Genomic DNA, 27,947 nt, shown 5'->3' on the forward strand with positions numbered 1-27,947 from the left:
AAAAAAAATTTAATCTCTATCATCTTATTTCAAGAATGTCATGAAAATGGAATGTCATGAAAATGACTTTTCCCGCTCAGATTCATCCAAATTGTTGCTTGGATCAATAGCCTGCTCCTTTTTATTGCTGTGTAGTATTCCATGGTGTGGCTAGATCACACTTCGCTCAACTGTTCTCTCAGGGAAGGAGTTGGTGGGTTGTTTCCGGTTTTTTGCTATTAGGAGTAGAGGTGCTGTAAATATCCGTGTATAGGTTTTTGTGCGATTGTACGTTTTCATTTCTCTGGGATAGATGGCTCAAGAGTGCAGTCACTGGGTTATGTGCCAATGCATGTTTACTTTTGTGAGAAATTGCCAAGTTGTGTTGCAGAGTGGTGGTTCCGTTTTACATTCCCACCAGCCATGTGTGAGTGATTCATTTCTTCCACACCTTAATTGGCATTTAGTATTATCACTGGTTTTATTGTAGCCATTCTGGTAGGTGAGTTGTGGCTCTGATTTGCATTTCTCTAGTGGCTGACAATGCTGAGATCTTCTAACACGCTTATTTGCCATTGTATATCCTCTTCTGTGAAATACCTGTTCACGTCTTTTTTATATATAAATCTTTTTAATATATATGTGTATGTATATATATATATATTTTACTGTTGAGTTTAAAGAGTCCTTGATACACCCTAGATAAAAGTCTGCTATTGGATGCGTGGTTTGCAGATAGATTCTCCCAGTGTGGAGCATGTTGTTTCATCATCTTCATGGGGGCTTTTATGGAGCTAAAGGGTTCAATCTGGGTGGCGTCCAGTTTGTTAGTTTTCCCTTCCATGATCAATGCGCTTAGTGTTGTAAGAACTTTTCTTGTAGCCCTTGGTCCTAAGGACTTTTTTCCCCTAATGGTTTTATATTTTTATATTGCACAGTTACGTTCACAATACATTTTGGGTTAAGTTTTGTATAAGGTACGAACTTTGGTTGAGGTTCTTTTTTTTTTTTTTGGTCCAGCTGCTCCCATGCTTTGTGGGAGAGGTGATCTTTCCCCTTATAGCTCTGCCAGCGATCGCTTAGCGTATTTGCCTGGTCTGTTCGGGCTTCTCTGCCCTGGCCCATCGATCTGTTCTTCCATCAGAGCTCACTGTCTGATTCCTGTGGCTGCATAGTGAGCCTCAGCATTGGATAAAGTGATTCTTCCCGTCGAATTTTTCTTTTCCAAAATTGTCTAGACAGGTCCTGTGCTTTTCCAAATACATTTTATCATAAGATCATCTGTGTCTGTAAAAATTTTTGCTGGGATTCAGATGAGAATTGTGTCATTTCTGTAGATCAGCTTGGGGAGAACTGTTGTCTCTGTTGCGTCTCGCAGTCTGCAAACAAAGCATGTGTTTCCATTTACTTAGGTTGTCTTTAATTTCTTCCATCAGTGGTTTGTAACTTTCAGCACACAGCACAGATCCTACACGTTTTGTTAGATTTTTACCTAAGCGTTTCTCTTTTTTCCTTTCTTGATTCCAATGTTTTAATTTTTATCTAACTGTAAGCGAATAGCTGAATTAGTAGAACATTCTAAAACTCCAGATTGGCTTTTCTTACACCAGAAAAAAGTGATCAATTTAACAGGCGAAGACGGGATTTCTGACAACCTCTCACCCGGCGTGCAGCTCATCTAGACGGCTGTCTCTTAACTGCAAAGTGACGCTCCCTCTTGCTTTTTCCAGCACTGCTCTTTAAAGGAACCAGAGACACTGACCCCTAGTAACCAGTCTGAGATGTAACACACTGGGGGTTAGTGGACATGCCAGCCTCTGGCTGTCTTGGTGAGAGACACTGTCATGAAAATGTGACCTAGAAGATGCCATTATGCACAGTTCCCGACTTGGACTGGCTCACAAAGGCAGAGGCAGTGAATCAGTTTTTTGTTTTGTTTTGTTTTTTAAACCTTCCTTAAAGATTCTTTGACGCTCTGCTCTATTACTGTAGACCTGGTCTTTTTACCTGAAAATTTTTTTAAGTTCTGGGTTGCTATTATGTTAACAATTTGATGATCCCATCCTAGTACCAAAATGTCCCCCAGAACGGAGTTCACATTTGATCAAAACATAAATCGGGGTGTGACACTGTAGAATTATAAAAGGTAGGCAGAAGGAAAAGTCATCCTGAACCACTATGTGATGGCTCAGGTCTCGTCTGTGAGAATGGGAGTGGGGAAGGGGCGACATCTACATGCGTCACTGAACTTGAGAGTGCTGCTGGGGACCCCCAGGACGCTTCCATCTCCTGGCTTCCCTCTGCTTCCCAGACAGCTGCTCACAGAGCTGGGCGCACAGCCATCCCATTCAGCCTGGTAACGCATGCTGGCCGTCAGGGGCCTGAGCTTGTACTTTTTGTAGGCAGATGCCACTTCGAGTTTACCACAGCGGTCTCCAGATTGGTTGCCGAAAATGGGCTCGGCATACTTCAGTGGCCCATTCTGCTCATAAACCGGCCAGACGTGAAGGTGAAGGCCTCGGGAGGCCCAGATCCCACGTAATCGGAGAGGACTCTGCCACTGCCGATGTCAGTCATTGCCCTTCATGTTGACCACCAGAAAATGGTGCCATTCCCTGTATTTGGGGTCCTTCCTGCTGGGAGCGTCTGGGTCTGTCATGACCAACGGGCAGCGTTTGCCTGGATGGGGGCCTCCCATGCGATCCTGGTGGGCCAGTTCCTTACCTGGGTGGGCGTCCCCCTTTGTCCACCTCATTGACCTCTGCCCCAGCGTATTTGACCTTCGGTGGAATTCTGCAGCTGCCTGTCTGCTTCCTGCAGGCTCAGAGTCCCAGGCCACTTGCTCAGGTCTCCCGGTGTTGCAGGGCCGAGCCGGGCAGACAGCGGGGAGTCTTGGCAAGGCCCGGGCCTGTGGCACTGACTCAGAGCACTCTGCAAACTGGCCCCGGGGGGCGTGGGACCAGCAGCCAGGGTGCTTTTCATTTTCTGTGGAACAGTTTTAAATGATGTTGTATTTTTTTAATTTTTATTTATTTTTTAAATGTTTGTTTTTGAGAGAGAAAGAGAGGGAAATTTCGGGAGAGAACACACGGGGGAGGGGCAGAGAGAGGGGGAGATAGAGGGCTCGAAGCAGGCTCAGAGCCTGATGTGGGGCTTGAGCTCACAAACCATGAGATTATGACCTAAGCTGAAGTCAGACGCTTAACTGACTGAGCCACCCAGGTGCCCCAGTGATGTTGTGTTTTAAATTTTAGGTTTCATTTTGTTGTTGTTAATGTATAGAAATGTCATTGTTTTGTGTGTGCTGATCTTGTAACTTGTGACCTGGCTGAAGTCACTTGTGAGTCTAGAAGTTTTATTTACTTTTTACTTTTACTTTTAATTTATTATTATTTTTAATGTTTATTTTTGAGAGCAAGAGAGCGTGAGTGGGGGAGGGCAGAGAGGGGGTGGACAGAGGATCCGAAGTGGGCTCTGCGTTGACAGCTCTGTGCTGACAGCAGCCAGCCCAGCATGGGACTTGAACTCACAAACCATGGGACCATGACCTGAGCTGAAGCAGGATGCTCAACCAGCTGAGCCCCCTAGGTGCTCCTGTTTTTTAATTTAAAAAAAGTTTATTTCTTTTGAGAGAGAGAGAGAGAGAGAGAGAGAGAGAGAGAATTCACACACAAGCAGGGGAGGGACAGAGAGAGAAGGAGAGAGAATTCTAAGCAGGCTCTGCATCGTCAGTGCATGGGGCTCAATCCCATGAGTCATGAGATCATGATCTGAGCTGAAATCAAGAGTTGGGCGCTTAGCTGACTGAGCCACCCAGGGGCCCCAACTAAGAGTTAAAAAAAAATTCCTTGAGTTTTTTTTTTTAATGTTTATTTTTGAGAGAGAGAGAGAGAGGGCGCATACGTGTGCATGTGTGTGTAGGGGGGGCAGAGATCTGAAGCAGGCTCTGTGCTGATGACAGAGAGCCTGATATGGGGCTCGAACTCATGAGCTGTGAGATCCTTACCTGAGCTGAAGTTGGATGCTTAACCAGCTGAGCCATCCAGGTGCCCCAAGTTTGTCTGTGTTTCTTTTTTCTTTTCTTTCCTTTTTTCTTTTCTTTCCTTTTCTTTTCTTTCCTTTTCTTTTCTTTTCTCTTTCTCTCTCTCTCTCTCTCTCTCTCTCTCTCTCTCTCTCTCTCTCTCTCTCTCAGACAATCATGTCATCTACAAACAGGGACAGTTCTGTTTCTTCCTTCTGCTCTATGTACTTTTTGTTTCTCTTGTGTTATTACACTGTAGGGAACTTCTGACATTATGTTGAATAAGAGAGACAAGAGTGGACAATCTTGCCTTGTTCCTGATCTTGGGGGGGAAGCAGTCTTTCACCATTAACTATGATTTTAAAAAAACAGAGCTTTTTTTAAAAGTTTTTATTTCAATTCCAGTTAACATGCAGTGTAGTATTAGTTTCAGGTGTACAATATAGTGGTTCGACACCTCCATACATCACCTGGTGCTCATCACAAGTGCCCTCCTTGATCCCCATCAGCTGTGTCACCCCCCCCCCACCTCCCCTCTGGTGACCATCAGTTTGTTCTCTGTAGTTAAGAGTCTGTTTCTTGGTTCGCCTCTTTTTCTTTTCCTTTGCTCATTTGTTTCTTAAATTCCACATATAAGTGAGATCATATGGTATTTGTCTTTCTCTGACTTCTTTTGCCTAATGTTATATATACTCTCTAGCTTCATCTATGTCACTGCAAATGGCAAGATTTCACTCTTTTCTTATGGCTGAGCAATATTCCAGTGTTCACAGCAAAACTGGAAAATAGGGAGATATTCCCATGTACCGCCTGCCCCCATTCATTTGTAGCCTTCCCCATCAGAAACGTAAGTATGATTTTAGCTACAGTGTTTGGTAGATGCTTTTTATCAACTTGAAGTTCCCTTCTATTCCTGGTTTGCTGAGAATTTTTATCACGTGTGCGTGCTGGATTTTGTTCAATTTTTAGAACGTTTCCATCACATATCTGTTTGTAGTTAGTCCTTGCCCCAGCCCTAGGCCACCACTGACCTGCTTTCTGTCTCTATAGGTTTGGCTTTTCTGAATATTTTATAGGAATGAAATCATACAATATGTAGTCTTGTATGTCTGGTGTAATGCTTTGGAAGCTCGTTTATGTTAGCACGTGTCAATTGTCCTTTTTATTGTACCATATTTTATCTGTTCACCAGTTGATAGACATTTAGTTTCCAGTTTGTGACTCTTGTGAGTAATACCGCTGTGAACATTCACGTACAAGTGTTTGTGTGGACGTGTACTTTAGTCTTTTTTGGGCAGATACCTAGGAGCAAAGTTGCGGGTCATGTGGTAAGTGTATGGCCAACTTGGTGAGGAGCTGCCAAACTGTTTACCAAAGTGAGTGTGCCGTTCTGCATTCCACCCAGCGATGTGTGAAGGTCCTACTTTTTCTGTATTCTTGTCAACACTTGGTGGTGTTGGTCCTTTGAATTACAGTCATGTTGGTGAGCATGTAATGGTGACTCATTGTGGTTTTAATTTGCATTATCCTCATGTTGAGCATCTTTTCATGTGTTTATTATTCATTCATATATTTTTTTTGGTTAAATACCTATTCCCATCTTCTATTTAAGTTGTTTTATTTGTCATTGAAACATATTTGACCCACAATGTTACATGAGGTTCAGGTATACAATCTTTTGACTATTTTTAATCGGATTGTTTATTTTTGTGTTGCAAGAGTTCTTTATATTTTCTACTCATAAGTCTTTTTTTTCCTGTACAATTTAGAAATAATTTCTTTTAGTCTGTGGCTTGCGTTTTTACTTTCTTAATGGTGTCTTTTGAAGTGTAAAAGTTTTAAATTTTGATGAAGTTAAATTTGCTATTTTTTTAATGGATTATGACTTTGTTGTCATATCTAAGAAATATTTGCCTAACCCAAGGCCACAGAGGTTTTCTTCTAGAAATTTTACCTTTTGGTCTGTGATTCATTTTGAGTTGCTGTTATTTTTATTTCTTTGCATATGACCATCTCTCTAGTTGTTTTGTGATCATTTGTCAAAGAGACTGCTTTTTCCATTGAATTGCCTTGACACTTCAGTTAAAATCAGTTGCCATAAATGTTAATGTTTCATTGATCTGTATGTCTGTACTTATGCCATACCACACTGGTTTGATTTCTGTAGCTTTCTGGTAAGTTTTTGTGTTTTGTTTTTGAAATCAGGCAGTGTTAGTTCCTCCTTAACATTGTTTTTCTTTTTATAAGTTTTTTTTTTTTGCATTTCCATATGCATTGCAGAATCAGATTATGATTTTGTACAAACAAACCTGCTGAAATTTTGATAGGAATTGCATTGAATCTGTATCTGTAGGTCAGTTTGGGTAGATTACCATTTTACCAGTATTGACTTTTCCAGCTCATGAACATGGTATATCTTTCCATTGATTTAGATCTTCTATATTTTTTCTCAGTAATGCTTTATAGTTTTTACAGTTTTGTACAGGTCTTGAACTGCATTTTTTTTCTTTTTTCTGTTTCCCACTCTTCTCATTTTCTTTTGTGAATTTGTCATTTTGAAATTGGCCTTGAGGTGGGGTAGAGTAGCTTGAGCTGGCTGAACATCTTTTATTTAAGTTTTTATTTATTTTTGAGAGAGAGAGAGAGCATGCACAAGTAAGAGAGTGCCCAAGTAGGGGAGGGACACAGAGAGAAAGGGACAGAGGATCTGAAGCAAGCTCTGCACAGACAGCAGAGAGCCTGATGTGGGTGAACCATGAGATCTGAGCTGGACTGAAGGCAGATGCTTAACTGACTGAGCTACCCAGGCACCTCTTGAATCGCTTTTCTTAAGTTTATTCCTGAGTATTTTTTTTTTTATTTATGATGTTACTGTGAATGGAATTACTTTCATTGAGTTTCTTTTGATACAGTACTGTATGTGCAGCCCTGTGTTGGGGCATATCTGCACGCAGCCACCAAATGTGACCGTAGTGAAGACCATCCTGTCCGGTCATTCTCAACAGCTACTGAGCGATCTTATCGAAGAACTGTCATAACCAGACTAATTGGGATGCAGGCTGCTTCAACTGTGAGACAGGCTAGAGTTCCTAAAGCACATGCCTGACGTAGGTTTGCACGCATTCCCACTACTTGAGTGGGTTCAGCTATAGACACCTGAAGAATGAGTCTAGGAGTCCAGACTCCTGTTAGGGTACAGCGAGCGTTTGTAATCACCTAAGGCAACATTAGCATGTGTCACAGGTTCAGTGACCATCCTTCTCCTAAAGTGAGTGTGAATATATGTGCGGATGTATATGAAACTCTGCATACTAAATACATCATCCCTAGTAGATGTGAATGGCTACCCTAGGCCAAATTATGAAGTCAACAAAGTTTGATTTGTGGCCCATTTCTTCCTTTTCTTTCCCCTTGATTTGTCCTGCATTCACCTCTCCAAAAGAAACCCCTAAAACATCTAAAATACTTCAACTTTGAGGGTTGTTGTTCTAATCATGCTTTGGTATAGATGTATTCAACCAGGTTTCTGTATTTCTTAAGTTGATCTCTTACCAAGTAAGGAAATGCTCTCATCTTTTGGGGGAACTGCAGGTAACACAAATAGTGCAACCAGCAGTGGTGGTTGGGAGGGTCAGGAAGCCCTTTCCTGCCCAAGAGCTACCTGAAGTGAACCTTTAGGACTGTTTGTGTGGTCAGAGGGACTATCGGGACGATAGTTCATTGCTAAGAGGCCTGGCCGAAACTTGCCAGCTCTGTTCTTCGGAAGCCGCCGGTGGCCTCCGTCTCGGTGTCCCACTGGTGCTCATCTTGCTATGCACGGCGTGCTTGGGAGGCCCTCCTTTGTACTTCTCCCTGCCTCTGTCCCATCTGTCCTAGCTGGGCTTGGCTGTGCCAGGTGGTGTGTTTTCCAGTGGGGTGAGCCATCTGGAGGTGACTGGCTCTTCTACTACAAATGCTGCTCTGCGGACTGCTGTGTTCGTGGTTACTTCATTGAGGTGTCCCAGGCGCCCTTGATTCTGGGTGTGGCCACTGGGGGCCTGAGGCTCCTTATGTTTCATTTTACTTGAAGTTGAGTCTTGGCAGTATTTATGTTTTTTTTTTTTAATTTAAATGTTCATTTATTTATTTTGTTGAGAGAGAGAGTGGGAGTGGGAGATGGGCAGAGAGAGAGGGAGACACGGAATCCAAAGCAGGCTCCGGGCTCTGAGCTGTCAGCACAGAGCCTGACGCGGGGCTTGAACCCACGAACTGTGAGATCATGACCTGAGCGGAAGTCGGACACTTAACTGACTGAGCCACCCAGGTGCCCCTTGGCAGTATTTATAAACTCTAATACAGCAGTTTGTTCTTTTTCCAGAGTGTTATTTTTCAATTTTTCCTCTAAAGTTAAAAAAAATACGGGTTGTAGCTGTCTCAGGACCAGTTTTCATTTGCCAACTGTTTCCTATAACTCCGTATGCATTGTTCTCAACCTTTGAATGAGAAACACAATAGAGATATCTCAAGGTTGAATGGTATTTATTTTGCTGATTTTGCTTTGATTTTAGGAGAAACTCGCTCTCCGACAGCAGCTGAATGAAGCAAAGCAGCAACTCCTGCAACAGGCAGAGTACTGTACAGAGATGGGGGCGGCAGCCTGCACGCTTTTGTGGGGTGTCTCCAGCAGCGAGGACGTCGTCAAGGCCATCCTGGGAGGAGTAAGCATGGCCCCTCGGCTCCCTGCGTATCGTGGATCTGTGTTTATGGAATACCGAGGGTACAGTGTGTCTGCTGAGGCGCCCATAGGTGAAATCCACGTCTTTTGTTCACGCATCAGGTGTCGGCACACCCGCTGTGCAGAGTCCAGCATAAGCTGCTCTAGGCGGTGTGTCAGGGCGATGGAATAAGGTCCCTCATCTCCCACAATCTGTATAGTGTTCGTGGAGACAGTGCCACTCCAGTATTGTTACTTGGCATCTATACGCATTTAACAAGGTTTTTATTTTTTTATTTTTGTCTCAATGTTTGTTTATTTTTGAGAGAGAGAGAGTATGTGAGCAGTGGAGGGGCAGAGAGAGACACACACAGAATCCAAAGCAGGCTCCAGGCTCAGGCTCCGAGCCATCAGCACGGGGCCTGACACGAGGCTTGAACTCGTGAACTGTGAGATCACGACCTGAGTTGAAGTCGGACACTTACCTGACTGAGCCACCCAGGTGCCTTGCCTTTAACAAAGTTTAAAGTGCTTTTATATACGTTACCCCGTGGGTAACATAAGAATTAATTTGTTGAAAGTGATATGTTTTTTTAACATACCTATGTTAATAGTACACACACACACACACACACACACACACACACACACGCCGAGAGACTTCCCAGAGGAAAAGAGATTTGAAGTGGGCTTTGATTAACTTGCATAGGTGGCAGTGGCAGAAAATGGGGAGTATCTCAGGAGGAGAGAGAAATAGCCTAATCAGAAGCCTGGGGTGAGAAGTCTGAGATTTGTTTTAGGGCCTGTGTGTGGGTCAGTTGACACACAGTGGAGGGGCAGCATGGTAAAGTCGTGGTGAGATGAGGCCCCAGAAGTAGGGTGAGATTTTGGAAGCCCTCAAATGCCGGGTCATAGATTTTATCTGGTGGGTGGTAAGACTGGATTCCCTGAGGGTTTTGAGTACAAGAGTGGTGGGGCAGGAGACTCTGGGAAGACTATCCTGACCGTGAGCGAGGATAGATGGGAGGTGGGCTGTGGGCCTGGAGGCGGGCCAGGAATACCAGCCCAGAGGGCCCTGTGGTGGCTCGGCCAGCACCTGGTATGGGGCAGGGGCCAGGGTTGGCGGGGGCGGGAGGGGGGGTTCGGCGCCTGAGGCAGGCGTGGTGCCAGAGGACCAGAGGGACCAAGGAGGCTGTGGCTGCCCTCGAGGAGAGCGGTGTGGTCGTGAATGGAAGTACAAGTCCGGGATGTCTGGCGGGAGACCTGCGATGAATTACTTATGACTTAGAGAAATAAACATGTGTGACTTTAGGTGGAGAGATTGGTTGTATTTTCACATTTATTGAGGTGTAACTTAACGTACCATATAATTCACCCATTTGTGAGTGTGCAATTCAGTGGTTTTAGCTCATTTCCAGAGTTGTGTGATCACCACCACAGCCCAGTCTGAGAACACTTGTATCAGTCCACGAAGCAGCCTCGCGCCATCTGCAAGCACGTTGGCTTCTCAGCTATTCCTTAGAGCCCCCCCCCCCCCCCCAGGAAATGCTTCAGAGGTTCTGCAAACTGGGAGATACTTTTGCCAAGTAACGCAGATTTATTAAACTGCCAGACAAGCCTGCTCACTGCCTTCATCTCTTGACAAGTTGAAGTTTCTGTTGCGATTGTATTTGAAAATCCATTCTCCAAAGGTTGCAACCTATGGTTTCATGCCTAGAACAAACACTGTATTTTTCTAGCTCTTCCTGGTGCATGCTGGGTGAGCCCACTCTGATGCTTCCACTGCTGCACAAATTTGAGCTCTTCCCTCACATGGATTTTGTTTTACTTTCTGTCTGTGAGGGCAATTTTTCTACAGTTTTCCAAACGTCCTGTTTCTGGTCTTTTCAGTGGGAACTTGTCATGAAGGAGCAGACTTCTAACTGCTGCTTCCGATAATTAAAACAAGCTTTTCTTCCGCGCCCTTGCACTCTTGTGTTTTGTACTGGCATTGGTGCAAAAGTGTGATACTTTTCATTTCCAAACTTTCAGGATAAAGCTTTGAAGTTTTTCAACATCACTGGTCAGACAATGGAGAGTTTTGTGAAGTCACTGGACGGGGATGTCAAGGAGCTCGATTCTGATGAAAATCAGTTTGTGTTTGCTTTGGCTGGGATCGTAACAAGTAAGTAATTCTTTTTAGATGCAGTGAACTGTCAGAGGTGTGCCCGGAGTGGTGATTACAGCCAGGGGTGTGTGTGCAGGAGCATCTCCAGGAACGTTCTAGATGCCCTGTGGTCCTGACCCTGGAGGGTCTGATTCAGTGGGGCCGGGCCAGTACCAGTACCCAGGTGATTCTGGGAAGCACCCACCGGTGAGGAAGGTGACGGATCCAGGAAACAAGATGAGTCTGTGTGTTCCGTTCAGTTCTGCACATGGAAAGAAGTCAAAACAAAACTTTGAAGTTTAGCTACTTGTTATTTGGAGATCTGGTTATTTTGCTAATGTCTAGCTAAAGTAGAAGCCTTAAGCTAAGCCTAAGTGAGGCTCTTGCGGTTGTTTTGGTACGAAACCCAAGTTGTTTCCCAGAGATTATAGTTATTGTTATGATACAAGTACGTGATAAAACTACCGTAAGGGATAAAGCCAAGTGGCTACATAATGTAATAAGTCGTATCTCGGTATAGTGGGAAGTGATACATACTGGTGAGTGTCACAGCTCTGAAGTCAGTGAAAGAGATGTGTTGCCGTGACTGTTTTGTTCTTTACAGTCTTCTCTGTCCTCTCTGCTGTATCCTGTGCTGCTCTTAGGGTAATTCTCTGCTATTAAAGAGAGAGGAAGTCTTATTTTCCTCATGGCATCATCCCTCATCTACTGAAATCCTAATGAGGCAGATCCTGTGTAGACATGTACTTCATAATTCCTGCCAAATTGGTGATACTTCTTTGAGGTGGATATTGAGACGCGGGTGGTGTCTGGGGCGGTCCTGACCGAGCCCGGCCCTTTTCCAGGACGGCACTGCATGCGTCCAACATGGCACCGTGGGGTGGAGGGGGCTCGCGTTGCTCTTTCAAAGTTGTTTTAAGGTCTCTTTTTAAACCAAAGGCATTTGCAGACTTGATCGGGTTCTCTGCTGTTTTCAGGGGACCCAGAGGTCTGTGATGAATATGATTTGTCATTCTGTTGGGTTGTGAATCTGAACCGCTTGAATTACTGGTTAGTGTGTGGGGTGGGGCAGTTGGCCAGCAGGTAAAGCAGCCTATTGCCCAACTTAACAAACTCAACTTGGCTTTGTTTTTTCCTGCCTGGAGTTGCTTACCTGGGAACTCACAAAGAGAAAGCGTGCACTTCTACTTCCGCTTACACGTTGGTCGAAAGCTTCAAAGATAGTAATAAAAGATAAATCAATTCAAAATGGGCAAAAGTCTTGAATAAACATTTCTCCAAAGTAAACATACAAATGGCCAGTAAACACATGAAGCGATGTTCAACATCATTAGCCATCAGGGAAATGCAAATCGAAACCACAATGAGAGGGGCACCTGGGTGGCTCAGTCGGTTAAGCTTCCAACACTTGATTTTAGCTCAGGTCACAAACTCATGGTTCATGGGTTCAAGCCCCATGTCAGGCTCTGTGCTGACAGCATGCTTAGGATTCTCTCTCTCCTCTCTGCCCCTCCTCTGCTCTCTCTCTCAAAATAAATAAACTTTTAAATATTTATATATATTGGGACGCCTGGGTGGTTCAGCCGGTTGAGCATCCGACTTCAGCTCGGGTCATGATCTCATGGTTTGTGAGTTCGAGCGCCATGCCGGGCTCTGTGATGACAGCTCAGAGCCTGGAGCCTGTTTCAGATTCTGTGTCTCCCTCTCTCTCTGCCCCTCCCCCACTTGTGCTCTGTCTCTCTCTGCCTCTAAAAAATAAAATAATGTAAAAAAAAAAACTTTAAAATATATATATTTAAAGATTATTTTTTATTACTTATTAAAGTTATATGATTATTATGGTAACAGAAATATCTATAAATATCTAAAAAATGTTGTTAATGTTTATTTATTTTGAGTGAGAGAGAGAGAGAGACAGTGTGAGCTGGGGAGGGGCACAGAGAGAGGGAGACACAATCTGAAGAAGGCTCCAGGCTCTGAGCTGCCAGCACAGAACCCGACACGGGGCCTGAACTCACAAAGTGTGAGATCGTGACCTGAGCCGAAGTCAGACGCTTACCCGACTGAGCCACCTAGCCGCCTGCCCCTCTACAAATAATTTTAAAGGAAAATAAACCGAGAAAAAAATGGGTACATTTTAGCAGTTTTCTGCAAAAACTACAATAGAGCAACCCTTTATGGTGTACTCTTAGAGCTGACTCCCCAGCGTTCCCGGACAGATGGACTAATCCTGGAGCTATTTGTAGGCATTTACTCACGTTTATTTACCTTGTAGTTTGCTCTGTAGTTATTGGTAAGTCAGTGAAGTACAGGCTCGGCGTTTGCTCTCACGATACCGGACACGTGGTCTGGGACTTTATTTACCAGTAAATTTGCTGTGTTTCGTTGGGTGCCGTTGCCCATCGAGGTGTGTTTTCAGTGGTACCTTAGCGATGTCCTGTTGTCCATCGCTTGTACCAAAGCACCTGAAACTTCAGGTCTTCAAACAAGCACAGTCGCTTCTCTTGCTTCGGGCTTGGAGGGTGAGGTGCCACTCTGCGCTGTGCGGGGCCTCAGCTGAGGCGGCTCCGCTTGCCTCCGGAGGCTGGGACACCCGGTGTCTTTCTCTTTCTCTCTGCAGGTGGTCCCAGGGCTTCCCTGTGTGCTCTCTGGTCTCTGCATCCCATCTTGGGCAGACTTTTCCGGACTCTGAAGTAACAGTGATTTTGATGCTTTTTTTTTTTTTTTTTTTATCTTTCTGTTGCAGATGTTGCTGCCATAGCATGTGGTCGAGAATTCTTGGTTAATTCAAGTCGGGTGCTGTTGGACACCTTTCTGCAGCTTCTGGGAGACTTGAAGCCAGGACAGTGCACGAAACTCAAAGTGTATGGTGGATGATATTAAAAAGCTCATGTTTATTTACCTATTAGTTAGAATTTGCCGATGGGGCTTCTTTTTCAAGTAAACACAGTTACTTTGGCAATAATTCTAAAAAAATAGAAGAAACACGTTGCCCGGAGAATTAAGGGATGCACTCTTTGTTCAGTACTATCTTAGAAAAATAATAAACAAAAAGAGTGTTCTCGTTCTCACCTTAGAGCAATCGGTGAGTCCCAAATGCTATCATGTGACACTTTAAGGTCATCTTAATTACCTCAAAGTGAACTTAAATAGGAGATTGTTACAGCAGTGTCCTACCTCCAGGTGCCAAAATCTGCCTTTGTTTTCTACTGGGTAACAAACTTCGTGGCTCAAACAGCACCTGCTTCACAGTCCTGCGGGTCAGGAGTCCGAGAGAGCTCACCTGGGCTCTCTGAGCGGGGCCTCACATGGCCAAAACCGAGGTGTTGTCCAGGCCGGGCTCTTTTCCAGAGGCCCCAGAGGGCCCACCTGGGGCACGTTCAGGATGCTGGCGAATCCAGCTCCCTGCACTTATAGGACTCAGGTCCTCGTTTCCTCGCTGACTGGCCTGTGGGACTGTCTCAGCTTCCTGGGCTGATGGAGTTTCTGATCCTGTGAGGCACCCATCTTCAAGGTCCAGTGGCTCACTGAGTCCTTAGCCTGGAAGCTCTCAGACTTCCTCTTCCGCTGCCAGCCAGAGAAAATGCTGTACGTGGATGGGCTCGGGGGTGTAGCTTAGGCATAACTGGATAAACTCCCTTTTGATAAGCCAGAGGCACCCAATTGGTAACCTCAGGTAGGTGTGCCGAGACTCTCCGCCGTGTAACTGAACGTGACCCGGGTGTTGTGTGTTCAGCCTGGGGGTCAGGGCAGGAGGTCTTGGGCCACTTTAGGATTCTGCCTCCTACATTGTTCATTCTGAGCGGTGGCTTTTCCTCCTTGGAACATTTCGTTGTCTCTGTCATCTTGGCGTGGTGTCTCTTGGTTATCTTTTCCCATATGAGTTGGGATTTTTCCTATTTTTTTGTGTGCTGAGTAATTTTGGGTTGTACTGTGGATATTTGAATATTATGTTTTGAGACCCTTGGTCTTTTTTAAACTGTGGAAAATGTTGACGTTTTTGTTTGAGCAGACAGCCTGGTTGGGTCCAAGTGACAGGTTCTCACCTGCCTCCTCTGTATTGTGTTTTCAGCGTCCTTTGCAGTTTCAGAAAGCCTTCGCGGACCGCTGGGTCTGCCCCTCCCGTGTACCGCCCGCGTCAGCCTAAAACCCTGGTGATCGCTGGCAATTTAGTTCTCAGGCTGGGGTATGCTCTTTCTGATTAGATTCACACATGCCTAGCTTGGTGTGAGGCCGGGGTTTACGAACCACCTTGTGGGGTCACTCGCCTGAGCTCTTGAACTCCACGGTGTGCTTGGTACTTGTTAGTTACCCAGGGCTCCCCTTCCAGCCCTTCGCCTGGAGTGCCGGCGTTCCGCGTGCCCTGCTGCGTCCTGTGCTTCTGCAGCTGTGCCCGGCAGCAGGGGTTCAGAGGGTCACAGTTCCTTCCGGCGGTGAGGAAGATTTCCTGTCCACACAGTGGGAGTTATTTGGGGGCCCCGCTGCCGGCAGAGCCCCTTCCTACTGCTCGAGCCCGACAAGAGGTCTTCCGGTGCGCGTTCTTATGCGAGTCACTGCCACGCCTGGGCTTGGGGGCTGAGTGGTGAACTCGCTGCGTGTTTGGTGGTTCTTCTCACTCTGGACTTGTGCCCGTTCTGTCTGCTGCTGTTTCCTTTTCAGGGGCTTCACATCGCTGCTCCGTGTATTCTGTTCAGAATTCATAGCTGCGTTCAGTGGAACCAAGAGGGTGGGGCATGTTCACCCCCATCTTACCTGGAACCAGATTCTTGAGTCTGCTCCAGTATTTTATACTAGCAAATAGATGTCCGCGAGTGATACATGTAATACAACATAACATATAACTTGTATAGTTTTGTGTATATTTTTGCGAGTTGTCTGTGCCCGTAGTTAATTCCTTTGAAATATCTTGCACCAAAAAGATGTAACATTTGGATTATCTTATCCCAGATTGATGGACATTAGGTTATTTTCAGGTTTTACTCTGCAAATGTAATAGTGTAGTGAACACCTTTGGCAAATATCTCCTTGCTAACCTGTGTGAGGCTTTTTTTCTCTAGGAGTTTTCCCAAAAATGCAATGTTTGAGAAGTAAGACGTGCACACTTTTAGTTTGATAAGACGCTGCCAGATGGGTCACCAAAGTACACACTCTACCCACAGGGCATCAGAGTTCTGTGTCTCCCACACCTTCCTCAGCACTTCACTGTTTATTATTTTCTAATAAAGGGTATTTGTATTATCTACATCCGTCTGCCTGTCTTTAGGTGTATATTACTGGTATGGTTGAAACTCTTTTCACTTTTTCATGACATTGTTTTTCCTGTGAATTACCTGTTCATGTCTCTTGCCTGTTTTCTGTTGGGTTGTATTTTTCATAATGACTTGCTGTTTTTTTTGTGTGTGTTCTGGATACTACACCGTTGTCTCTTGTGCCTCTGTGGTCCGTACAAGGTCAGTGTTTGGGGGCCAGTTAGCCCCCTCCTGCACTTCCAAGACAAGGCTTTGTACAGGGTCTGTGTGTCTTCTAGTCTCTCTGGTTCCAGTACGTGAAGCTCTGGGCCTTTGCATGTTAGGCAGCCCCTGTCCTGCACTGGGAGATGGGCAGACTTGCATTCAGAGACATTTGCTTGCTTGCTTGGCAGTTTTCCACCTGACAGGGAGCAAAGCCTGGAGCAAAAGTGGATAAACTGTTCGCCTCAGACCTGCTTGGGATCTCAGCCTGCACCAGCCTCTTGTGGGTCTCCTCACGTTATCATTTTTGGCTGCCTTCTGATTTGCGTGCCATTTGTTCATGCTTTTCTTCACTGCTAACTCGTGACCTTGAGTCCTCTGGAACCAGGACCTTTTTTGTACTGTAAATAAACTTTTCTTTTTGGCCTCTCCTTGTCTTGACTGTAACTTGCCTGTATCCTGGAAAGTTTGCTTTCCTTTCTGCTTCTGTGGCTAAAGGCTACTCATTTTCAGCACCTTGGGTGCCTTAGACCCAGAGAAGGGGATTTTTTTTTAAAGACTTAAATCTTTTAGAGCAGTTTTAGTTTCACAGCAAAATTTACTGGAAAATACAGAGATTTCCCATATACTGTGTCCCAACACATACATAGCCTTTTCCACTATCAGTATCATTCACGAGAATGTTTTTTTTTTTTTCTTTTTTTGCCAGCAGTGAACCTGCATTGACACAACATAGTCACCCAAAGACCATAATTTACCTAAGTTTACTCTTAGTGTCGCACATTCCGTGGATTGGGGCTAATGTATTATGGCATATGTTCATTAACAGTATACAGAGTATTTTCACTGCCCTGGAAATCTTCTGTGTTCTACCTGTTCATTTCTTTCCTGCCCCAGCCCCTGGCAGTTCTTGATCTATGTATTGCCTCCATGGTTTTGCCTTTTCCACAGTGTCATACAGTTGAAAGCCTTCTCAGACTGGCTTCTTTTACTTAGTAATAGTCTTTTAAGGTTCTTTCATATCTTTTCATGGCTTTGAGTTTTTTGAGAGTTCTTTGTATATTTTGGATAATATTCTTCTATCAGCTGTGTCATTTGCAAGTATTTTCTCTCAGTCTGTGGCTTGTCTTCTTAATCTCTTGACACGGTCTTTCACAGAGCAGAAGCTCTTAATTTTCATGCAGCCTAGCTCATCAAGTATTTGTTTTACTGGACCTCTGGTGTTGTGTCTACATAAGGCATCACCACGTATGGGTCATAGGTGTTCTCCTGTGTTACACCCTGGGAGCCGTATAGTATTTTATTTTACAGTTAGGCCTGTGAGTCACTTTGAGGTAAGTTTTGTGAAGGGTGTAATGTCCGTGTCTAGATTTATTTTTTTGCCTGTGGATGTCCACTTGTCCTAGTACCACTTGTCGAAGAGACTGTCTTTGCTCCGTCGTATTGCCTTTGCTCCTTTGTTGAAGATCAGTTAACTCTGTTTGTGTGGATCTACTACTGAGCTCTTTATGCTGTTCCGTTGATCCGTTGAAGATCAGTTAACTCTGTTTGTGTGGATCTACTACTGAGCTCCTTATGCTGTTCCGTTGATCTGTTTGTCTGTTCTTTTTCCAGTATCACATCATCTTGATCACTGTAGCTTTGTAGTGAGTCCTGAAGTCAGGTGATGTTTGTCCTACAACCTTGTTGTTATTCAATATTATGTAGGCTATTCTGGGTCTTTTGCCACTCTTTATAAACTTAGAGTCAGGTTAGTGATACCCACAAAACAACCTGCTGGAATTTTGATTGGGATTGCGGTGAATCTAAAGATCAGGTTGGGAAGAACTGACATCTTCACATTGAATCTTCCTATCCATGAACATGGAATATCTCTGTCTATATGTCTTCCTTCCTTCCTTCCTTCCTTCCTTCTCCTTCTCTTTATTTTCTTTCTTTCCTCCATTTATTTAGTTCTTTGATTTAATTCATCAGACTTTTATAGTTTTCTACATATATATCTTGTACATATCTTGTTAGATATATACATGAGTATTTAATTTGTAGGGCGTGCTAAATGTGAATGATACTGCATTTTTTATTTCAAACTCTACTTGTAAATTGTTGGTATATAGGAAAGCAGTTGACTTTCGTATGCCAACCTGGTATCCAAAACCTTGCTATAATCTTATTAGTTCTGGGAGGCTTTTTTGGTTGATTCTTTCAGATTTTCTACATAGATGATTATGTTACCTGTGAACAAAGACAGTTTTATTTCTTTCTTCCCAATCTGTATATCTTTTACTATATTTTCTTAACTTCCTGCATTAATAAGGACTTGCAGCATGATGTTGAAAAAGAGTGGTGAGAGGGGACATCCTCACCTTGTACCTGATCTTAGTGGAAAACATTTGAGTTTCTTACCATTAAGTATGTTAGCTATAGGTTTTTTGTAAATACTGTTTATCGAGTTTGTCAAATAAACTATTCCTAGTTTACCGAGAGACTTTTTCATGGATGGATGTTGGATTTTGTCAGATGCTTGTTCTGCATCTATTGGTATGATTTTGTGATTTTTTTTTTAGTCTGTTGATATGATGGATTATAGTAATTGATTTTTTTAAAAACGTTTGTTTATTTTTGAGACAGAGAGAGACAGAGGATGAACAGGGGAGGGTCAGAGAGAGAGAGGGAGACACAGAATCGGAAAAAGGCTCCAGGCTCTGAGCTGTCAGCACAGAGCCCAACGTGGGGCTCAAACTCACGAACCGCGAGATCATGACCTGAGCTGAAGTCGGACACTCAACCGACTGAGCCACCCAGGCGCCCCATATAGTAATTGATTTTTGAATATTGAACCAGCCTTGGATACCTAGGTTAAATCTCACTTGGTCGTGGTGTAAATTCTATTTATACTTTTTTAATTTCAGTTTGCTGATATTTTGTTGAGGGTTTTTCCATCTATGTTCATGAGAGGTATTGGTCTGTAGTTTTCTTACAATGTCTTTGTCTGGTTTTGGTGTTTGGGTAATGCTGTTCTCAAAGAATGAGTTAGGAAATATTCTGTTTCTCTCCTCTGAAAGAGATTGTAGAGAATTGTTCCTTAAACATTTGGTAGAATTGACCAATGAACCCATCTGGGCCTGGTGCTTTCTGTTTTGGAAAGTTATTAATTATTTTCTCAATTTCTTAATAGATAAGAGCCTATACAGATCATCTGTTTCTTGTTGTATGAGTTTTGGCAGATTGTGTCTTGTAAGGAATAGATTCATATCATCTGGGTTATCAAATTTGTGGGCATAGAGTTGTTCATAGTATTAGGTTACTATCCTTTCAATTTCCATGGGATCTGTAGTAATGTCTCTTTTTATTTCTTTTTTTTTTTTAATTTTTTTTTCAACGTTTATTTATTTTTGGGACAGAGAGAGACAGAGCATGAACGGGGGAGGGGCAGAGAGAGAGGGAGACACAGAATTGGAAACAGGCTCCAGGCTCCGAGCCATCAGCCCAGAGCCCGATGTGGGGCTCGAACTCACGGACCGCGAGATCGTGACCTGGCTGAAGTCGGACGCTTAACCGACTGCGCTACCCAGGCGCCCCTCTTTTTATTTCTGATATTAGTAATATGTATTATCTGTCAATTTTATTGTTCTTTTCAAAGAAACAGCTTTTGGTTTTATTGATTTTTCTCTGCTGGTTTCCTATATTAAGTTTCATTGATAATCTTTTTCTTTTTTAATCTTTATTTATTTATTTTTTTTTTGAAAGAGAGAGAGAGAGAGCGAGAGCATGGGGGAGAGGGGCAGAGAGAGAGGGAGACACAGAATCAGAAGCAGGCTCCAGGCTCTGAGCTGTCAGCACAGAGCCCAATGTGGGACCCAAACCCACAAACTGTGAGATCATGACCTGAGCCGAAGTCGGACGCTTAACTGACTGAGCCACCCAGATGCCCCTTTAATGTTTGTTTTTGAGAGAGAGAGACAGAGAGAGAGCATGAGCAGGGGAAGGGCAGAGAGATAGAGACACACAGAATCTGAAGCAGGCTCCATGCTCTGAGCAGTCAGCACTGAGCCCGAGGCAGGGCTCAAACCCACAGAGCATGAAATCATGAAGTCTAGCTGAAGTCAGACGCTTAGCTGACTGAGCTACCCAGGTGCCCCAAAATATCTTTAAATTTTTCTTGAGACTTCTTTAATTCATGTTATTTAGAAGCGTGTTCTTTAATCTCCAAGTATTTAGGGATTTTCCAGTTATTTTTCTATTACTAATTTCTAGTTGCATTCCATTGTGGTTGCAGTGATATCAAAGTCTCCAGCTGTAAGGTGGATTCATCTATTTCTCTTTGTAGTTCTATCATCTTTTGCCTCACTTAGTTTGACACTCTGTTGTTAGGTGCATATATGTTAACAATTGTTATGTCTTTTTGGAGAATTGACCCCTTTATTATTATGTAATACCCTTCTTTTTTTTTAAGTTTATTTATTTAGTTTTGAGAGACAGGGCATAAGCAGGGGAGGGGCAGAGAGAGAGAGGGAGAGCGAGAATCTCAAACAGGCTCCCCACTGTCAGTGCAGAACCTGATGTGGGGCTCAATCTTACGAACTTTGAGATCATGGCTTGAGCTGAAATCCAGAGTTGGACGCTCAATTGACTGAGCCACCCAGGTGCCCCTGTGCAATACCCTTTTTTATTACTGATAATTTTCCTTGCTTTCAAGTCTGCTTTTTCTGAAATTAATTGAGCTGCTCCTGCTTTCTTTTGATTAGTGTTAACATGGTATATTTTTCTCCATCCATTTATTTTTAACCTATATTTATTTTTATACTTAAAGTAGATTTCTTGTAGACTACCTATGGTTGGGCTGTGTCTTTTGATCCACTCTGACAACCTCTGTCTTTCTGTTGGTGCACTTGGGCCCCCGACATTCCAAGAGATAACTGGCGTAGTTGGGCCACTGTCTACCGTCGTTGTTACTCTGTTGCCCTTGGTCTCTGTCTTGTTTTTGCCTTCCACTCTGTTTCTGCCTTTCCTGGTTTTAACTGAGCATTTGACATGGTTCCATTTTCTCTCCTTTCTTAGCATCTCAGGTCATTTCTCTTTTGCCTTTTTCGGTGGTCGCCCTGCAGCTTGGGATACATTTACAGCTAATCCCGACCCCCTTTCGGATAGCGCTGCCGGCTCCCAGGTCCAGGGGCCCCTTATGGTAACACGACCATCCTGCTCCTCCCTCCCTCCCTCCCGAGCCCCGCACGGTGCCGTCGTTCATTTCACATACCCCTCAGTCAGCACGACTACCCTCCTTGCTGTTACTTTGAACCAACTGCTGTTAGATCAAGTAAGGAAAAGAGAAGTACAACTTGTAACTTTTCCTTCAGTGACTTATGTTCCTTTAAGGAGATTTTCACGTTTCTTGCAAGGCAGGTCTACTGGCAACAAATTACAATTTTTGTTTGTCTAAGAAAGTCTTTGTTTCATTTTCTAAGGATACTTTCACTGGATGCAGAATTCGGGTTTGTTTTGTTTTGTTTTGTTTTGTTTTTTCCCTTCTCAACCCTTTAAAAATTTCACTGTCCTCTCTCTGTGCTTGTGTGGCTTCTGCAGAGAAGCTGATGGAATCTCGTCTCTGGTCCTGTAGGTGAGGTGTTCTTTTCTCTGGCTTCTTTCAGGACTTTTTCTTCCTCTTTGATTCTCTGCAGTTTGACAGTGCTCTGCCCAGGGGCACATGATTTTTGCACTTACCCTGCTTGGTGTCCTCGGAGCCTCCCAGATCTGGGGTCTGGTGTCTGATGTCAGGGTAGGGAATTCTCAGCCATCGTTGTTTCAAGCACGTTTCTGCAGCTTTCTCTCTCTCTTCTCCTCCCGTATTCCCGCCGCCCGGAGGTTACGCCTCCCTTATTGTCCCACAGTCCTTGGGTGTTCTGTTTGGGTTTTGTCTTTGTTCCCTTTGCTTTTCAGTTCTGCAGGTTTCTGTGGCTACGTCGTCCAGCTCAGAGATGCTTTTGCCAGCCATGTCCAGCCCACTAGGAAGCCCATGAAAGGCATCCTCTATTTCTGCCACAGTGGTTTTGTGTCTAGAATTTCTTTCTGGTTTTTCTTACGATTTCCATCTCTCTGCTTACGTTTGCCCGTCTGCTCTTGTGTGCGGTCTGCTTTATCCATCAGAGCCCTTAGCGTATTCGTCATGGTTGTTCTGAATTCCTGGTCTGACAACTCAGGCATCTCGGCCGTGTCTGGCTATGTTGTTGCTTGCTTTGTCTGCGAATGGGTTTTTTTTTTGCCTTTTGCCTTATGATTTTTTTTCTCTATAACCAGGCAGGTGACCTGGGTAGAAGGAAGTGCTGTAAACAGCCTTTTAGTAACATGGTGGTGAGATGTCATGGGGAGGACACATTCTGTAGTCCTGTGACCCGGGCTCAGTCTTCCAGTGAGCCTGGGCCTCTGGACTGTGAACTTTATGAGTATTTCTCAGCTTTTTCCTCCCCTGCCCTCCCCCCACCCCCCCAGTGGAAGAGGATGGCTGGAGTGGGCTGCTCTTGGGTATCTCCCTTTCCTAGGTCAGTTAGGGTCCAGTTAACTAGTTTCCCCTGAGGGCAGGCCTTGCTGGGAAGAACAGAGTGCCCTGGTGTGTTTCAGAACAGGTCCTTTTCCCTCACCCAGCCCTGGACACCCAGTCGAGCCCCTGCAGGTGCACGCCACAGGCCACCCTGTGGAGGCCGCCCTGGCTGGGAGCCCCGCACTTTCTAACGCTCAGGCTTGTCTACACCGAGCTTCTGGTGGTTCACCAGTTACCATTCAGGATTTCCTGCCCCAGCACTTGCTCCTGCACTGGTTTCTGCTCGTGACTCTGCTCCGGTGAGCTGTGGCCCCGTATCCACCTGTCTGTCTAGTCTTGGGGACAGCAGTTTGCCCTGTGTCCTCCCCTCTCCTTGGGATCCAAGAGGAGCAGTTGTTGACTTTTCAGTCTGTTGAGCTTTTTACCTATCATTAGGATGGCGAGATGGCTCCCAGCTCCTGACATGCAGAACTGGAAACTGCAAGTCCTAGCTTTCATTTTTTTTTATTTAAAAAAATTTTTTTAATGTTTATTTATTTTTAATAGAGAGACAGAGCATGAGTGGGGGAGGGGCAGAGAGAGGGAGACACAGAATCTGAAACAGGCTCCAGGCTCTGAGCTGTCAGCACAGAGCCTGACTCGGGGCTCGAACTCACAGACCTCGAGATCATGACCTGAGCCGAAGTCAGACGCTCAACCAACTGAGCCACCCAGGCGCCCCATCGTTTTTAAAGTCCATTTAAAAAAATCCATCTCTCTTCCACTTCATAAAAAGCCTTTTCCTTCTTCGGAATTCAAGCAGCCAGTTACCTCCCCGTCCGCCTTTGCCTCCCCTTGTCCACTCGGCAAGCACAGGGGTCGTGGCTTCCCCTGCCTGCTGTTCCCTTCGGTCTTGAATGTCTTGATCGTGTCTGTGGTGGTGCTTTCAATGCTCTGATGTCAAGGCTGCTTGCCTTTCTCAGTTCCAGAGATGCTGCTGCTCGACACCGTGAATAACCCAGTCTTGCCGCCACGCATTTCAGCCTCTGACATGGCAGAGCCCACGGCGGCGCTCAGGTACATATCCTCTCTGTTCCTGCTCCCTCCTCGTTGCCCCTTAAGCTCCTGCTCCTTCTGACTGTCACCCTCCCTGGCCAGCTTGCCTTCTGTCGCACTCGCCGGGATCCCGTGTGGAACACACCAGGTTTCTACTTGCCTGTTGGCAGTCACAGCACCCCCCCACCCCCCTTTTCCTGATGCTCCAGCCTTGGACCGGCCATGGGCCTTCTCCTTTCCTACGCCAGGGCTGCTCAGTGATGCTTGACCAGAAGGTTCCCAGTGCAGCCATGCCATCTCACCCTTTCCTGGTCTGAAGCCCCTGCCGGGCCCCTGTCTGTGTCCTCCCCAGTCTCCGCTTTGGTCTTCAGAGTGGCCAGGTCAGACTTCAGACTCTTTGTGACCTTGACCACTTCACCGTTCCTCGGTCCCTTGCAGATGTGTTCCCAGCAAGTGGCTTTCCTTCCTGCTACCCAGGGAGGATTGGGGGTGACCGTGACCTTACTTATGGCGGCTGCCTCATTTATGCCCACCCACTCTCTTTCTTCTCTGTGTGTCAGAGGAACCTGTGGCCTTCTGGGATTTTGGGTGACTGGTCCTTCTGCCTCTGGTTTTAATTAGCTGCCCTCTGCGATTTTGCTCAGTTGGTCGTCATCTCTTGCTTCGGCATTTTCAAACCCTCCCTCTCTACTGGCCCTTATCAGCCTTTTTGCTCCCATTTGTGCTGTGACAACCTTCATCCGGGCCCATTTGTCAGCTCTGCTGGAGTTTGGGTGGCCTTGGGTTTACCTGACATAACATGAAGGGTGGTGTCTCATGGTGCCTCGTTCCTTTTGCTTCCTCTTGAAGTCCCTGTGGGCCCCGTGGGCCACTGGCCTTGTAATAGACTTGATCCTACTGTGGGACCCAGTAGGTCTCTTTGGTGGCACACACCATAGGGTGACAAGTGAGACATTCTTGTGACTTGGCCTCGGTGAGTTCTTTCAGCGTCCTGTCCTCTCAGCTTGTGTAATTTCTCATTTGTCCTGGCTTATCTGCCTGTTTTGGGGGAAGACCCTTTTTAACTCCAAATCTAGAAACTTCCTATATCTGGTAGCCAGACGCACCGGCGGCTGCTGGGCCTCTCGAGGTGCTTTGTTCTGTTCCAGCAGGATGGCCGGACTGCCGTTTGCTATAGTGGTATGTCTCGTGAGCCTTGGCATCTGGGCCTCCGAGGGGATCGCCTTCCTGCTGCACCAGCCAGGACTGCCTTCCCTGTGGGTGTTTCTCACGTCCTCACACAGCAGCCTCTCAGCCTCTCAGCCCAGGCCGGCCCTCCACCAGGCTCTGTCAGCCAAGGCGGGGGAGGTCAGCGCTCCCAGCTGCCAGCAAGACACAGGGGCTCCCGTCCACCTCTTCTCCAGCACTTCCGTTATCACCTGGCAGCCCGTGCGGGCCGGGTCAGGAGCCCCCGTCGCCACCGGCGCCAGCTCTCGTCCTCCGCCTCCAGCCTCAGGTCACGCAGGCGTGTGCGGCACCTGGCGCACTCTGCCGTGTCCGGCTTGTACCCGGACCTTGGGGCCGCACAGGCCAACGTGCACGGCGCTGGCACTCAGCCTGCTGTGGTGGACGCTGAGCCTCTCCTGGTTGGGTCTTGTCCCTCCCCACTGCTGTGGCGTGACACGGGTGTTGTCGTTGTTCTTGACACTCGAGAGCTGGACCAGCAAAATCTTTGTTTCACGTGGGGGATCTGGATTTCAGGAATCAGAGTCACTTGGGCCTTTCTAAGTACCTTCTATTTCTTTTGTACTTAATTTTCTCAGTAACTGATTGTCATTGCCTTTCATTGTGGTTTTACCAATCCTATCAAATAGACCATGCGAGGCCTTTTAGCATCTTGTCGTACCTGCTACGTAGGGCCACTGAACGGGTTTGCTGGAGGCCCCGGGTTCAGGGTGGCTCCCCAGCTGGCGAAAGGGGACCTCAGGCAGGGCAAGCTATTGGAGGTTGCAGAGGTGGGGGGACTTCTCCACATTCCCGAACAAAGACCACTGGTTCTCAGTGGAACACCATCCCCAGGTTTGGGGTTCATCTGCATGCTCCAGGAAGGGGGTGTGGTTACTCGGTTCCAGCCATAGGTCGTCGACACAGCATGTTCCACAGTTCAGGGCCCGGGGAACATACGGTGTTTACGGTCAGGGAAGGCTGGAGAGGACAGAAGTTCCGCAAAGGTGTTTTTCGCCCAGGCACATGGAGGCACGATTACAGAAGCACCTTTGCAGTAGGGGATGTACTTGGCCCTGCTACTTGAAGTTGTTTGTTGGTCCACTTGACGGCTTCCCAGATGTCATCAGCAGGGTTTAGTCAGTGAGAAGTCTTGTACCTGCAGTCTCCCAGGTGCAGAGATTTCCTCTGGTGCAGAACCAGCTTGTGAGTTCTGCAGAAAACCAGTTCATAGCTTATGGCCAAACTAGCATTATTATGTTTTGGAACGGATGCAGTCTTGCGTGGTCATAGCTACATTTGCAGAGCTGAGCCTCCTTGAGTGATGATTCCCCATCCTAAGGACCATTGGGCTGATTTTTCCCGTGGAATCCCAGTTTCCAAAGAGGAGAGAACTTGGAAGGTGAGAACCCAGACTGTACTTTATAAAGATGATTCTAGAAGCATTTCCCCCAAATGTCATAGTGGCCGTGTTTTAGGACTACACTTAGGACTCTAAGCTTGGAGAGGGAACTGTGCAGGCACCACAGTGCACTCAGTGGATGCATTGCTCATCTCTCCTCCCTTTGCTGGAAACTTCTGGGCGCCACAGACCGTGCTTCAGTTCTGTATTCCCAAGGCCTGATACACAGAAGGTACTCAGTAAATGATGCTAAATGAGCAAAGGAGGCAGATATTCACTTTCTAGGGTCTGGTTATACCTGTTTGTTGTTAAAGTCGTACAGAGTGTAACCATGCATTTGGGTGAGCTGAAACCTTCACATAAGGAACAGCTTAATTCCAGTTGAAAAGAAATCCTCAAACATGATTGCGTTTTCTTAATTGTTACCAAACTTTATTAATCCTAAGTAGTAGGAAAGCTATTGTTATTATTTTGTTTAGTGTTTATTTTTATTTTTGAGACAGAGACAGAACATGAGCAGGGGAGGGACAGAGAGGGAGACACAGAATCCGAAGCAGTGTCCAGGCTCTGAGCCGTCGGCACAGAGCCTGACGTGGGGCTCGAACCCACAAATCGAGAGATCATGACCTGAGCCGAAGTTGAGACGCTCAACCGACTGAGTCACCCAGGTGCCCTGGGAAGTTATTATTAATAAGGACATTACAGCGTATTTCTAGGATGTTGGTTAATGGTTAAATATTTTGAAGAGGGACATACGTTTGAGGACAAAATCTTAGGTTATGTTCAAATTCCTTAGAGTTGGCAGCATTTCCAGATACTAACAAAGGTCAACAAAGCTTCTAAACTGTTTGTAACATTTGGGGCCTGGGAGCTACTATATTTTATTTTTCAGGGGGTAGAGCTTGCAGCCACAAAATGTTTAACACTCAGTGAATTAGTCAAATACTAGGTTTTCAATTGGTAGGTGGTAGTTTCAATATAACCTTGATTTTTCTTAAAGGCATTTTAAGGGTTTCAGCCTACCCAGTTTGATCATTCTATGTACACTTTTTAAAAAAACAAAAATCTATATTTGGTATTTTCATTAAGAAAAAAGCAAATAATGTAATACACATATGGGCAAAAGAGATCATCAGGCAGTTCACAAAAGAAACACTGGCAAGCTTCATAAATATGGAAAAAGATTCTTGGCTTCAATCATAATGCAAATTATTACCATTATGAGATAACTTCATTCTATCTCATTGAAAAAAATCAGTGTCTGACAGTTAAGAGCTGTGGAGAGATGTGAGGCCTGAGAATGCTTACACCTGTCCGCTGCTGGTGGGAGGGAGACGAAGGCAGGTGGGCAGCATCTGTTGAGGTGAATATGCTTATGCCTGGAACAGGTAATCCCCTTTTGCGCACATACTCCAGAAAAGGTTTTAGCTGTAAACACTAGGACACTAGTGCGGAAATGTCATGGCATCTGCATTTGTAATAGCAC

General features: G+C 45.4%; 1 protein-coding gene across 2 annotated transcripts in view; it reads left to right on the top strand.

Annotated features, from left to right (window-relative positions):
• The window catches only part of LOC122491118 (heat shock transcription factor 2 binding protein), a 96,952-nt gene that overhangs the window by 18,685 nt on the left and 50,320 nt on the right, over positions 1–27,947 (top strand). For both annotated transcript variants that reach the window (XM_043593487.1, XM_043593488.1), the window contains exons 5-7: positions 8,548–8,697; positions 10,725–10,857; positions 13,586–13,703. In XM_043593487.1, coding sequence (XP_043449422.1) covers positions 8,548–8,697; positions 10,725–10,857; positions 13,586–13,703 — 401 coding nt within the window. The remainder of the gene's footprint in view (positions 1–8,547; positions 8,698–10,724; positions 10,858–13,585; positions 13,704–27,947) is intronic.

This window comes from Prionailurus bengalensis, chromosome C2, assembly GCF_016509475.1.
Source record: "Prionailurus bengalensis isolate Pbe53 chromosome C2, Fcat_Pben_1.1_paternal_pri, whole genome shotgun sequence".
In the NCBI taxonomy this organism is placed as follows: domain Eukaryota; kingdom Metazoa; phylum Chordata; class Mammalia; order Carnivora; family Felidae; genus Prionailurus; species Prionailurus bengalensis.